Genomic DNA, 15,006 nt, shown 5'->3' on the forward strand with positions numbered 1-15,006 from the left:
TACCTACTACATTATTACAAAACATGAAACAGATATGGCAGCTTACAGATAGACACTATGTAAAAAATTCACACAAAAATGCCCACATCTCACTGTTATAGTATAAAGAGTTTTTGATCAGAAAATAATAATTATACACAACTACCTTATTCCACAAATAATGCTTGAATATATCAAATAACAAGTTGCACAGCAGATACATTAACACTCAAACACTACATTACATGGTAGACCAGACACTCATTGACAATACCTCAAAAGCAGTCATTTATGAAGACATACACAGTATAACATGCATCCATGAAACCAAACACAATTACAACTAATATAGACCTTACTGGAATGGGTGGCTCTACTGGAAGCTTATGCTCTCACCAGCATCACTCCATGATTCATTGGAACTAATGAACTCTCTCATTCAACAAGATGGTGTCTTGCAAGAAGCCACCATCTTGTTGAATGAGAGTTATACCTTCACCTTCAATTGCATCTTTTAAAATATTATTGTTCTTATTATTATTATTATTATTATATCATAATATAAGTGATTTTCATTTTATTTTTGTAATTATTTGTACATATTATTATTATTATTAAAAATGAATAGATAAGTGATATATTGGCTTTTATTACCTGATATTTAAGCAATATTATTAAAATTTATTAATAATAATTTAAGAAAATTTTTTTATAATTTACTAGCATGATAAAAAAAATGAAGTCAATTTTGTAAAATAATTTATATATACTACAAAAGAATAATTATTTTCTTTAAAAAAATTCAATTGAAAATTATTGCATTAAATAATATTTATAGATTATCTGTATTTTTACTGTACTATACAGTAAAAACATTACAAATAATTTATAAATATATCTTTTTTTTTTTACTCTATATGAAAATATAGAACAATATTTTAATATTAAATGTTAGTGTTAAAATTTGTTATCATCAATATATTAATGATATTATAAAATTACATAAAATAAAATAAAAAACTCACAATTAAATTTTATTGTAAATCACAACTGCATTGTACAAATCATGTTACATATTTCATATAAACAAATTTATTAATTGCTATCAATTTCCAAAGTTGTTTAAATATCATTAAAGAAAAGCATAATTGAAATTGCAAAGATTTCCTAACCGTGACTTTAGGATCTTTTACAACTGACTACACTTGTGTGTGGATATGAACATGTGCATAGCATCTATATACAGACCTATTATGCATATGAATGACAGCAGATTAATATATTGAAACAATAATAAGTAAAATTAAACAAAAATGTTTTTTATAATTTCTTTTATAAATATATTATTAAATTCAAAATAATTAACAATTCTAGATACATTAAATATTTGATATTTGAAGTATGTTGACATTTATAGTCATTGTTTACATTTCATAAAATTGTGAAATTAAAATTATAATTTATAATTTCAAAATTTAAATCCAAATTATAAGACTGAAGTTATTGAAAATAGTATTTTCAAATTCAAAAATATATAAATTAAACAAGACATCATTTAAAAGTATAAATCTTACCACAAGCAGATGAGACGGTACCAACTACACCAGTCCATGGATTGCCAACTTGACGACTTGTGTTGGCTTGATGTCTGTACAATTTGAGAGTAACAGGATACATTTCTAATTCTGGTACGTCACTGTTATGAGGTAATATTACCTAAAAAAAAATATATTATATTTTCTAATTATTTATATTAATATCACAGAATATTCATAAAAAATTTTCACACTTAATTATTTACATCTATGGAAAAAAATGTTTTTATGATGTATATAAAAAAAGACAATTCAAACTAAACTTTGTCATATAATATGAATCTACTGAAATCAGAAAGTAAAGTTATATAAAAAAAATTTTCGGCAAAAATCAGTCAACTTCTTCAATCTTCAAAATACACTCATCCCCGTTATATGCAAATTTTGCATGCTCTGGTAATTTAAATATCTCTCATAAAAGGATTTGTTTAGAACACTGTTTGGTTCCTTCTGTATAGCTTCTTGGTTTTCTGAAATTGACTGAATTTGTCTCCTTTCAAAGCAAATTTTAATTAAATAGAAAGGGGTCAGTTTGGACTGATCCCTTTCTATTTAATTAAAATTTGCTTTGAAAGGAGACAATTTCAGTCAATTTTAGAAGTCCAAGAGACTGTACAAAAGGAAATAAACAGCATTCCAAAATAATCATGATTCTTGATTGCATATGTAAAATAGTAGAGCATGATAAAATTTATGTAAATCATAGAGAAGTGTATTTTAATGAATAATATTAAGTTTCTGCCAAAATCTTTTATATAATTCAATCCCTGAACCTCATAGAAACCCCTTTTATTAATCTAACATATCAATATTTGGATCTTATATTCTTATTAAGATATATCTTCAAAGAAACATTTTTGAGCTATCTAATGACTTTCAAATCATAAATTTACTTGTACTTCATCTTTTTAACAATTTTTGATCAATCAAATTACATAAAAATTTTTTATAAATAATACATAATTATTGAAATACCTGTCTTGGTAAAGCTGGAGATCCTCCATACCACTGCAGTAATGCTCTCCATACTGATTCTGTAACTAATTCAAAATCTTTACCATGTGAAATAGAATTTCGAAGTCTTCCACCTTCACCTGTTAGAATCATTACCTGTAAAATATTTATGACATTAACACTAGACACTAAAAACACAACTATGATTGAATTATAGTAACACTTGTCAAATAGTTGAATTAATCAACTGTCAAAGATATTTTCAATCTTGTTCTTATATGTTTTTATTATAATAAGTTAAATCCTGAAATTTAATTGCCAAACCTTGTGTTTTATTTTATGTTAAATACAAGGCATCTATTAAAATTAATCATTAGTTTAAATATTTTATAAATTTGATTTCTATTATGTTGCTCACTTATCTAACTTTAGAAATAAATTTGTAAGAATATTCAAATTAACATATTTTAAAAATAAATAAACTGCATCCATCACTTGTAAAATTAGTTCAATAATATTTTATTTTAAAAAATATAATACTTTTTCTTACTTTTAAAGCATTTGGCACTATAAGCAAAGAATTATCAATAGCTGATGGTTTTTGAGGAGAAAGATTAAAGGTTTTCCTGGTCAAGTTAGGAGATGGTGTTGGTGTTTTAGCAACATCAGATGACTAAAAATAAATTTATAAATAAAAGGCATTAAGGCTTTATAATAGATGTTCAAATTAATAATATAAATAAATAACATAAAAAATAATAAATAATATTTGCATTCAAGAAATTTATAATACTATTTTCATACTTGTCAAATATTATTTCATATTATAAGGAATGATTAAACAAAAAGTTTATTTGTAAGATGTTTGGAGACATTGCAAGTCAGACTTGATAACACTTACAGTAGTTGACCATGCTTAGTGGAGCCATGGGCATTGTGAGAAATACAAATCTTGAATATTTAATATACATTCAAAAATATTTGAAATTCTAAATAAACAAATAAAAAGTTTATAAACAATTTTCACTTCATAAGACCAAACTTTGATTTTTTTTTTTTCTTAGTTGTATGAACAGAACCATAAGATTATCTGATCTCTTCAAATAAACTTTAAAAGATTTCATGGAAAGTGATTTTAAGTTTGCCCAAATATCTTAAAGACGTTCTTAGATAATTTTCTATTTATAATAACTTTTTTTTTGTTACAGATCATAAAAATTGACATTTATTAAAAACTTTGCAGACAGTTTATAAAAAGTTCGTAAAAGTTTATAACTTTGTAGCACAGGTGATTCAAAAATTTTTGTTGCTTTGCTGTAAACTGTCATCTTAATTTTCAGTAATCTTCTCCTTTAATTAACTTTCCAGTACAAAAATTCTCTGTTTTGTTGTGTAAGCATTTTCAGTTATTGCAACACTTATTTCAAACAATAATAAGAAGCTAGCACTACACTTCAGAGTCAATGCTGTTGATGAATCAGTCAAATCAGTATCATCAATAATACTCCTTGCAAGTAAATTTTTTGTTTGATCAATTTACAAAGCAATAATACAAACAGCGCTAGTGTTCTGTTTGTATTATTGCTTTGTAAATTGATGTATTGATTTTTTTTAGAAATCAATACTATAAACATCAATGCTTGAAATTATTCAACACTATCAATATCTTTATGTTTGCAAGATCTATTAAGTTTAACAATGCATAGTTGTGTTATAAAAGTGCCATGCTGCATGTCATACTAACCAATAACTGTCTCTTCAATCAGGACAAACTTGCCAGGTTTATTGGTTTTCTACTAAATTGAATTACTTTGTATTCAAACTTTTTAGGAACATTTTATATTGGCAAGAGGCAAAGTTTGGAGATATTTTATATTAGTTTAATGTTCTTGAATTAATATTGTTTTCAATGATAAATAACAGTATTCACTAATTGTGACTTTGCTGTATGGAAATCATCATATGAGAACTGATGGTTATTGTTTATTAGTATTTCATTGCCAATATTTCTGTCAGATATGCATTTTAGGCACAACCCTTCACCAGTCTGATCTGTATAAAATCCAATGTTTTGTGTATATCTGTATATATCAGTATTACAACTTGCAATCTTTTGAATTTAACTGTTATCTAAGTTATGAGTTTAACTGAGTCTAAGTTATATTATAAAGGTAATAATATAAAAAGTAAAAATAACACATTTTTGGTATAAATTGTCTATGCATATTACAGTTATAAAAATTGCCAATAAACCTCAAGTGCACCTTAACCATACTCTCATAGTATGGTTAAGGTGCACTTATATTGGCAGATATATTGGCATAGGAACACAACATGTGAAGATATAATTGAGAAGTACTCAATTTCACTTATATATTTCAAAAACTGCAACTAGGAAGAAAAATTATTCTTTTTAATTAAAAAATATTTAAAAAACCTAGCAACAGGTTGTGTAACTTTCCTGGCTGTTATGAGATTCTATTTAAAAAATACTTTTATATTATTAATCATAATAAATAAATAAAATTGTTTCTGGCATCATCTGTTATGAGATTTTGTTATATAAACTTTCTATATTTTTATTATAAAATGACAAAAGACTTAATTTTGAGGGTAGAGAGCAGTTTTATAAAAAAAATTGTAAATGCTAACAAGAAAAACCTTCATTAACTCCAACCCTATGCAAGATATGATACATGACCACCCTCTATCTCTCCATCCCCTCAACCTTTCATAAACAAAATTTAATAGCATCAATACTCCTTACACACAAGCTACCATGCCAAATTTCATTCTATAATCTTCACCCCATCCTGAGATATTAAACAAAATGAACAAACACACCTGGGATTTTTTTCCTTTTTACTTTTTTGGGTTCAGAGGATCTCAAAATGTGTAGATTTGCAAAATACTCAGAAAGTGAAATCTGACATGATTCCAATACTTTCACTTATGTATACATAACAGCAAGAAAAGTAAAATAGACAAAAATGTATTTTTAAAAATTATGCCTTAGAATAATATTTAGCTTTTTTAAATTAATCAAAAGTATTTACTTGCAGATTATTAGATTTTTTTGACACAGATATTCCCTGAAGATGTTGGAGTGATAATTCACTTGAATTTTTTGAATTAAAACTATTCAAACTATTAAGAGAAGTGTTACTTCCACTATGACGACTAGGTGTAGGACTTGGCTGAAGTGAAGACATGCTATCATCACCAAAATTTGTTATACTAGAAAGAACAACATTTGTAGTGTCTCCCACTGCTTGCGCAACACTTCCATCAACTTTTCTTTGTAATTTGCTAGATCGTTTTAAACTGTCTGCTGGATATGGTGTTACATCCTGAAAAAATAAAAGATAATAAAGAATTTCACTAAAATAAAATGACAATTTATTTTATTCATTCAATATACATTTAACATAACATTTAGACTCTAATTTTACAAATAAAAAATAAAATATTCGAGAATAATACTGAAAATAATACATTTTAAAAAATTGTTTGTCCATTGAAATAAATATTAAAATTAAGTTTTCCCTAAATGTTTACTATAACAACATTATAGCTATCTTACTGATTACATTACATTAGTATAAAATAATTCAAATAAAAACAAAATACATACTTATTCATATTATTCAATATTAACAATATAGTTTTAATTCAGGACAATGTAATATTTGAATAAAATTTTGATCTGTTAAAGTATATAGTTCTCAAGAATAAAATAATTAATACTTACTTTGTAATCTAGAAATTCATTCCATGAACGCCACCAATCCATAGATATAAGATACCAAAACTGTCCAATCTGCATTCCTCGTCTCTCATCTCTTTCTATCCAACCTCTGAACAGTTAATTAAAAGTTTTAAAATAAGTACATAATAAAATAAGTACACTAATACTTAATACATTAACATATTCAGTACATCATACATGAGAAAAGATATAAGTAAGATTTTCTTTACATATAAAACATTAAGTATATATTATAAACTAATAAAACATTATTTGTTTTCTTGTTTTTAAAATAAAAAGTAAAAACTAGTGGTGCTGAATGTTTAAAGTTTTAAACATATTGAGAAAATATTTTAGTTTTTATTAATTTTAATATAAAAGCAATACAGTGACAAAACATAATGAATACAAAATTAGCAGTGCTTTCTAATTAAAAAATACAATGAATAAATTTTTCTACCACAGCTTATTCTACCACAACTTTTCTACAACAGAATATAGATTTTTCTTTATTTTTAAAAATGTTTTTGATTCAGTTTGAGCCACCTTCATTCAGAATATTTTAAAAGAAATAATCTAAGAACAGCATATAGACTAAAACAGAACAAAAATTTTAAACAAAAATTCATACTGAATTTAAAATACATTCCAGAACTTAACAAATATAATCAGAATTTAAATTCTTACACATTTATCGAAATCTTGCAAATTTATAAACTTTAAAAAATTTTAACATAATACTCAGAATTTACAAATTTCAAAATAAAATAAAGTAGAATACAGAAAATTTTTTGAGCTCTTAAAACTTTAGTCTTTCAAAGTTTTAAGGTGCAAAATATTAACATTTTACAATAAACAAAGTCAGTACATTGGCTATTAATTTAAAACTAAATGCCTATTTAAAACTTAATGCCTATTATAACTACTAATCTAAAGGATTTAAAACTTAATGCCTATTATATACTACTAATCTAAATGTTAGACCAATATAATAGGATTCATTGTATTTTGAAAGTCTTAACACAAATATCTCATCTAGATAGCTTACCGGTTTGATCTTTGTCACTTCTTAGTACCTACATAATTGATGGCCATCTCCTAACTCCTCATTTATACCCTGCTTTTCTTATATACACTGCAACTAGAGTTACTACTGAATTACTTGTTACCACAAGAACTTCTTGCTTATATTCAACCTTATCCTGTTTTACATACTGATGTTTTAATAATGTTATTTGTGACATTTTTTGGAAACCATGCCTGTGGGCAATTTTTTTAATTAGCTGAAATTCATTATTTCTATCTTCTTTTGTTGAAGAGTGGGATATCACTCTTTATTTAGAGCTCTGAAGGCTGCCAATTTGTATACTATTGTATCATCCAGTTTCCAATGTATAAATGAATCAATAGCAACTATTTTCTAAAGACTTTTGTACCAAAGCTTGACCCTTCCTTGAAGATAGTTATGTCTAAAAAAAACTAATGCTGTCAAAACTATTTTGTGTTAAATTAATAACCACACTTACTGATACTTTTCATAAATTCAATCCTGCAGCATCCTTCCATAGAATAAGTATGTCATCTAAATATCTTAATATTAGCTTGATTACCTTTAGAAAATCTAACATATGCAATCGCTACTCATTTTAACAAGCTCTGTCTCCTGATACAGGAAATCCCATTGGGATTCCTCTTTTTTGAAGATAGAACTTACTGTCCTATAAAAAACAAGTAGTTTAAAATTAAATCAATATAATCAGCTATCACTTTAAATTTGTCAAAGGTTATCTTGTCATCTTGACATATACATTCTCTAGTTAATAAAATAGCTATCACTATCTGTATTGATGGATAAAGACTTTCATAATCTAGTAGTGTATTCAAGTTGCTAGGATCTACAAAAAATGGCATAATTGCTTATTTTGTCTCTAAAGAAATGTTCATTGAATAGCTAATTTTAAATGAAATAGTGGATAGAAATTTATGCAGCTTCCTTTTTCACATTTAAAGTAGGGGTGAAAGAGATTTTTTCTAAAACTGGCCCTAATAGCCAATCAATTTTGTAAGTTTTAATCCTATTGAATAATCTAAGTATTTGTTCAGCAGTGCTATTTTTGAATTCATTTAACACTTTAAAATTAAAGGCAGGCCTCTATTAACTAGTATCACACTATTTTTAACCCAACTCTACCAATGTAATCTTTATCTAGTTTTACTGCTTCAGTGCTGCTAAAATAAGACTGCATTTTAGATTTAAAAGTGGCTTCTATAATGAAAACCAGAATTTTTATTTTGTCAGCAAACATGCCTTCCTTTTGTCTACACAGTATTTTTTGACTTTAATATGATCTCAAAATATACTGTATTCATATTTTGGCTTTCATATTCAACAATATATAAAGCTGTAATTATATGCCACAAATGAAGCTAAAATTTTTTCTGAATCCTCTTTTACAATAAATCTTTAAAAAAAAAAAAAAAAAATTTTAATTTGCTGAAGATTATCTGACATATTAATAGATTTTAAAATGTTCAAAACATAACTTTTGCCATGCTAGCTTCCAAAACTGGAAACTCTGTGCAAACATTTTATAATTCACTACTGCATTGGAAAGACTTTTTCTTTGATGCATGAATTTATATCCAAATGATAGAGCCAACTCGATATCTTATGTTGCCTCTAAATCTTCCTCTATGAAGGAATCTTGTAGTTGAATCAATAGCTTTATTTCTAAATCAAGGTACTTGGTTACCTATAATCCATTTTAGTTTTCTGACATGGTTTTGTCATATCTTGGCTTTAAGTTAGATAGGGTGTGGTTTACATTAGCTTCCAACACCTGCAGAAAATCAACAATTGTGTGCAGATATGCTTCCATGGTTGCTTGCAATAATTTTATTCTTAATAAACAGTGGTGAAAAGACTTATTTATTAAATATGGTGCCAAGTTTTGTTAATTACAATAAAATGTTCAATGAATTTTGAATATTATTTCCTGTATTTATTTCACACAAGTCTGTCAAATTTTGGTTACATATTAAACAGACACAAGGATAATATTGCTTTTATCTGTTTAATATTTTGATACTTCAGCATTTTGTATATTGCTAAAGTAAAAAAAAAAAAAAAAACAACATAAAATCTCCAAAAATTGTTTACTTCTGGAATGAAAAACTCCTAGAATCAACTTGTCAAGAGTTGGAAACTTATACAGTTCTACATCCTATAGCTTCCTATAGGATACAGCAAATAAGCATGGTCTTAGCAACTCTTCTTTTGACAAGGTTTTGCCAGATATAGCAAACATGGATTGTAAAAAGACATATTACTCCCAAAAAGCCCTACATATCAAATTGAAGAGATTTCTATAGATACCTAAAGAAGTTTATCAACAAAAAGATTGCCATTTACAGAAATTTAACCCTATTTCACCATGTTTGAAATAAAGAGAAGAGAAAACAAAAAGAAAAGGCTAAGTCTATAAGACTCCTATTAAAGATAAGGATAAAAACAAAAAACTCTTACATATATGTGATCCAAAGATTGCTTGACATCATACTTTGTGTTAAAGAATATAAGATGTGAAGAAAAGGAAATAAACTATAGCATTAGCAGAAGAAAGCAGAAGAGGGAAGCGTGGTAGAGAAAGAAAGAGCATGTATACTGCAAGAAATTAGAGGAAAAAAGAACCTGGGTGAAGCAGAGACTTCAAATTTTTAAAGGTCTACACAAGAACATAGTGTCAAGGACATATAAACCCTCCATAATGCATGAAAATGACATCTGAAGCATAGAAATATTTGCAAATAATGACTAAAAATGCTTAGAGAAAGCTGTAAAGGAATTTTTGCTAATGTCATAATGAGACTTCTCTATTTGTGTAGCAAAGTTACAAGGATAAATTTATAAATTCATTGATTAAACCAAATTTTTGACCATACAAATAAATTTAGGTCAGTACAAATTAATCCTTTTTTAATAATCCAACTAGAAACAGATGATTAACAACTTAAAACTGACAAAGTGACATTAAAAAATACATACAATACAAATTTATTTGTAAGTATATATTTTATGTCCATTTTATACCCAAATTTATTTATATCCTCAAAAATTTGATTTAATCAACAAATTTATAAATTTATCGTTGAAACTTCGCTACACATATAGATATGCAAATTATGAAGCTCTCCTAGTTTTCCACCAGAGGTCTGCAGATGGATATAAATACAACTGATTTGTACCTGGGGGATATTGTGAAGAATTTTAATACTGTGTTGACGATGTCAGATCCTCCAAGAAAAGGTCGGCATCAATTGTATTGTATGTATTTTTTAATGTCATTTTGTCGGTTTTAAGTTGTTAACTATCTGTCTCTAGTTGGATTATTAAAAAAGGATTATTTTGTACTGACCCAAATTTATTTGTATGATCAAAAATTTGATTTAATCAACAAATTTAGACTTCTCTATTTATTTGGTTATTTTGTTTTGTGTTTTTGTTTAATTACATTTTAATCTTCTCTTTATTTATAAATAAGTTTTACCATGGAACTGTCTTGCAATATAATGTTTAATTTTTCAAATGTTAAATGTTTTAAATATTTACTATCATAGTTTTGTGTGTGAGAATCTGGACTTCAAGTTAACCAACATAACATCTTAATAATAACTTTGTTGAATATCTGTCAACTTTCACATCTTTCTTCTTTATATATCTTCCTTTAAGTTCTCAGCATCAAAAAAGACACTTTTCCATGACATTCTGAACTGCTGTCCCGATTTTGTCATTTAATATAATAACTAGCAGCCAGTTGAGTCAGTCATTGCCAGTTCCTCCAAAAGTAAACGTTGTCGCAAATTTCTCCACGACACAAGAAGTCATTGCCAGTCCCCCAATAACTAAAGTTGCTGCCTGCTTCTCAAATGATATAGGCTGAACATCTCCGATAGGCGAATATCATCACCTCCAATAGAGGAATATCCCAATGCCTTCCTTCTTTGAACTGTTTCCATAGTGCCAGATTATGTCAATGGATTGTTGACAGAATCAGGCACTATCCACAACGTTCTTCTGTTGATATCCAGGTATTTATCACAACACATGATTTCATGTAAACTCTCTCTCAGGAACAATGTTGCTCTAGTATCAAATATCTATTTGTCTTGCTACTGTTATCATATAGATCATATAACAAAAAATAAACAGGTATTTGTTTTGTTAACCTAATATCTAAGTGAATTACTTCCGTCACACTGTCTTACACTCCTCCATCCCAAACTGAACTGCTTCCACATGTGGCTGCTTGTGTGTCCTAATTTCAAACATAACTTATTTGTCATTGCAGCTTCTGTGTCAAACAGGACACAGTGGTGTCATCCTGACGTGGCATTGAAGAAGTGCTGACCCTCTGGTCACATATGCAAAAATTTGAATTTGTAAACTTTGCTTCCTCTGAAGCAACTAACTAGCTTGAATGTACTAGGGCAATTTTAGTAATAACGAACTTTTTTATACTCCTAAAAAACAGTGTGGAACTATTTACTTGAGAATAGATAATTTTAGACCTACCAAGAAAGTATTAAAATAAATTATAAATACCTAACAATTTCCTTTTCTTCATCTTTTGAAGATGGTTTTAACCCAAAAATAATATGGCAAACCTAAAATTACAAGAACTGTTGTATTAAAATGTGCATTCTAAATAACTTCAAAAAATTTACTTACAATAAAGCAAAATTTATATTGCAGTTCATATTATCATTAATGCTTTATTATATTCTTAATAAAGAAAATAAACTTTTAAAAATAAATCTAACATTGTAATTAATTTTTTTTGATATAAATATCAATAAGATGTATCTATAAATTTATTTATAAACAATATCATATTTCATTAATATTTAAATCAACTTATGTTTTTCTGTAAGAAATATCCATATTGTGCTATATGGAAATGCTTATAATTATTATGTCTACTTATCATTTACTTCATCATAATTTAAAAAAAAATTTTTGAACTACAACAAAATTAAGATATATTTATAAAATATCTAACATTAAATTATTGCACAAATATAAATATATCAATGTAAACAAATTATTTAGTTCATTATTACTTAATCAAATATATTAAATTACATTTTAAAGTTTTATAAAATGGTCATATGGTAAAGTGTAAAATCACATTAATAATAGCATTTTTATTTTGATTATAAACTGAAACATTTTATGCTTTTTCAGATTTCTGATACCATTTTTATTTAATTAATTATTATATTACACAAAAATGTATTTCTAAGAATCTATATACTTTTTATCTTGATCTTACAATAATAAATATTTCTTTTCTCCAGAAACATTAAGTAGAAATTAATTTCATTAATGTTAAATTGTAATTTGTATCAATTTCACTCAAATTTGAATATTAAAACCTTAATCTATGGAACATTCCAATAAGAATTATTTCATTAGACAGAATTTATGTCAAATTTTTGGACTCAGCAATTTTAATTAATTTTTTAAAGAATTTTATTTGCATGAACCATATTCCTATGATTTAAAGGATGACCATCTACTGTAATTTCTGTAGAGAGACATTATTAGCATAACAATTATAAAACTTGGTAGTACATTAATTAGATAAAGCAGAAAACATTTTTTGAATTAAAAAAATAATAATTCCAATTAGCATTATTATTACTATTACTATTCCTCATGTTTAAAGCTTTAAAACAAGAGGTTAAAATTTTTGATGACATTTCCTGTTTAAAGAAAACAAATCTTTGTAGATTTAACTCTTTTAGATTGTTAAATAAAACTGTTATTTCTTCACATTTATTTTCACATATTTTCACTCTTGATTACATACTATGTCCTCACAAGTGAATAAGCTTTGGAATTACTGTATATGGACGAAAAAGACAAGTGATATGAAAATAGGGTAGCACATTTGCAACATTTTATTTTTTCAACTGTTAACCCTTTCCCGGCCAGGGTACCGATCTATCGTTACCCTGATTGTTTCGCAAAACGGCCAGGGTACCGATTCATCGTTACCCTGTTAAAAATCGATTTTTATAAAATTTATCAACAACAGATGTCAGCACTTGACGGTATCGTCTTGTTTATCGTCTGTTTCACATATTTTTGTCCAGATGGTGTTTTGTAGATGTAAAAAATTTTAATTATTGATGTTTTTTCCTTAATTTTTCATTTTCTGATAATTTTTTATTTCATTTTTAGCATATTCATGCAATAATATTACTATAATAAGTTCATTAATGCTATAATAAGTTTATTCAGCTATAATATGTTAATGCATTATAAATATTTAAGTTATGACCTTCAGTTCTGATATTTTATATATTTTTTTAATTTTTAATTTTTAATTATTTTTTAAATCTAAAATATCAGCAAATGTTACATCTGTTGCTACTAGTAATCATATGTTTATTACAAAAATAAATAATCTTGTTTGATATAAAATGAATAAAGTATATTAGTTCATTATATTAGTTGAAAGCAAAATAAAGTTTAGATTTTAAACAAATGTTTGATATAATGTGCGATAATTTCACAACGAATAAACGTACATGCATAAATGTTACATCAAATTGTACAGAACAATATTGTACATGGTATTGGCTCAGTGACAATAAGAATGAAGTAACCAGGCAATGTTAATTTTGACAAATAGTAACAAATTTTCAAGTCTGAATGTCAGTTATCATATATATATATTTCTTTTCCTCATAAATTTTTCAAACAAACTTTATCGAAATATGTCGTATTTAAAACTAACTATATTGATAAATATATGTGATTTTTTTCATATGAATAAGATAATAATTTAATTTTTAGTGAATTTTTAAAATAATATTGCCTGATTCACCTATTTTGACCTTGGCCGTTTTACAAAATAAGGGGGCGTGGCAAACGGCAGGCTAAGGGTTAATATTATGGACAATGTCCTCATGCATTCATGTTTGTTACACTTCAAATGTCACAATTCCACCATATCTAAAAATAAATATAAAGAAAATTTTATTTAACAACATAAGAGTTAACTCTACAGAGGCTTGTTTTCCATAAGTAGGAAATGAGTCACAATTTTTAATCTTGTCTTATAAGATTTAAATGCAAGGAATAGTAATAGTAATAATAATGCTGATGTTGCAGTAAAATAATAAAATAAGGTCACATAAAAAAAATCAAACTAGAATTCCAAAGGTTTGAAACTATAGAGCTAGTGGAAGGAATGGCAAAAGTAGATCGAGGCGCCTCTAGCAGAAAACTGGGGAAACCGAATCGGAGCTACAAAGGCAGCATGTGCTTCTCCTTTTCAGAGCAAATGAATAATGATTCTTAGAAGGCAGTGCAGTTTTGATGCAATATTTACCAAAACCCCGAGGAAAAGTAACTTAAAGAACTAACTAAATATTATACTCAGCTTTTTAAATTACTTAATGAATTATCCAACACCTGAAGCTGAGAAACGTTTTTTTTAACAAACATTAATGTTTTCAACCCAATATGATGGGCCATCTTCAGATGCAACTGAAATTTGAACGTATTTTAACTTAACATTTAAATGACAGACCTGGTCTGTCATTTAAATGCCCATCATATTGGGTTGAAAACATTAATGTTTGTTAAATAAACATTTCTCAGCATCAGGTGTTGGATGATTCATTAAACTTAAAGAAATTTTTACATTATTTACCAAT

General features: G+C 26.5%; 1 protein-coding gene across 1 annotated transcript in view; it reads right to left on the reverse strand.

Moving 5' to 3' along the window:
- Usp32 (Ubiquitin specific protease 32) overlaps positions 1-15,006 on the reverse strand; it is a 99,409-nt gene that overhangs the window by 35,817 nt on the left and 48,586 nt on the right. The window contains exons 11-16 of the mRNA XM_067277936.1: positions 11,879-11,940; positions 6,280-6,385; positions 5,585-5,878; positions 3,079-3,201; positions 2,550-2,684; positions 1,554-1,695 (exon numbers count right to left, since the gene is read on the reverse strand). Coding sequence (XP_067134037.1) covers positions 1,554-1,695; positions 2,550-2,684; positions 3,079-3,201; positions 5,585-5,878; positions 6,280-6,385; positions 11,879-11,940 — 862 coding nt within the window. The remainder of the gene's footprint in view (positions 1-1,553; positions 1,696-2,549; positions 2,685-3,078; positions 3,202-5,584; positions 5,879-6,279; positions 6,386-11,878; positions 11,941-15,006) is intronic.

This window comes from Centruroides vittatus, unplaced genomic scaffold (genome assembly GCF_030686945.1).
Source record: "Centruroides vittatus isolate TY-2023 unplaced genomic scaffold, ASM3068694v2 contig_1168, whole genome shotgun sequence".
NCBI classification, from domain to species: Eukaryota; Metazoa; Arthropoda; class Arachnida; order Scorpiones; family Buthidae; genus Centruroides; species Centruroides vittatus.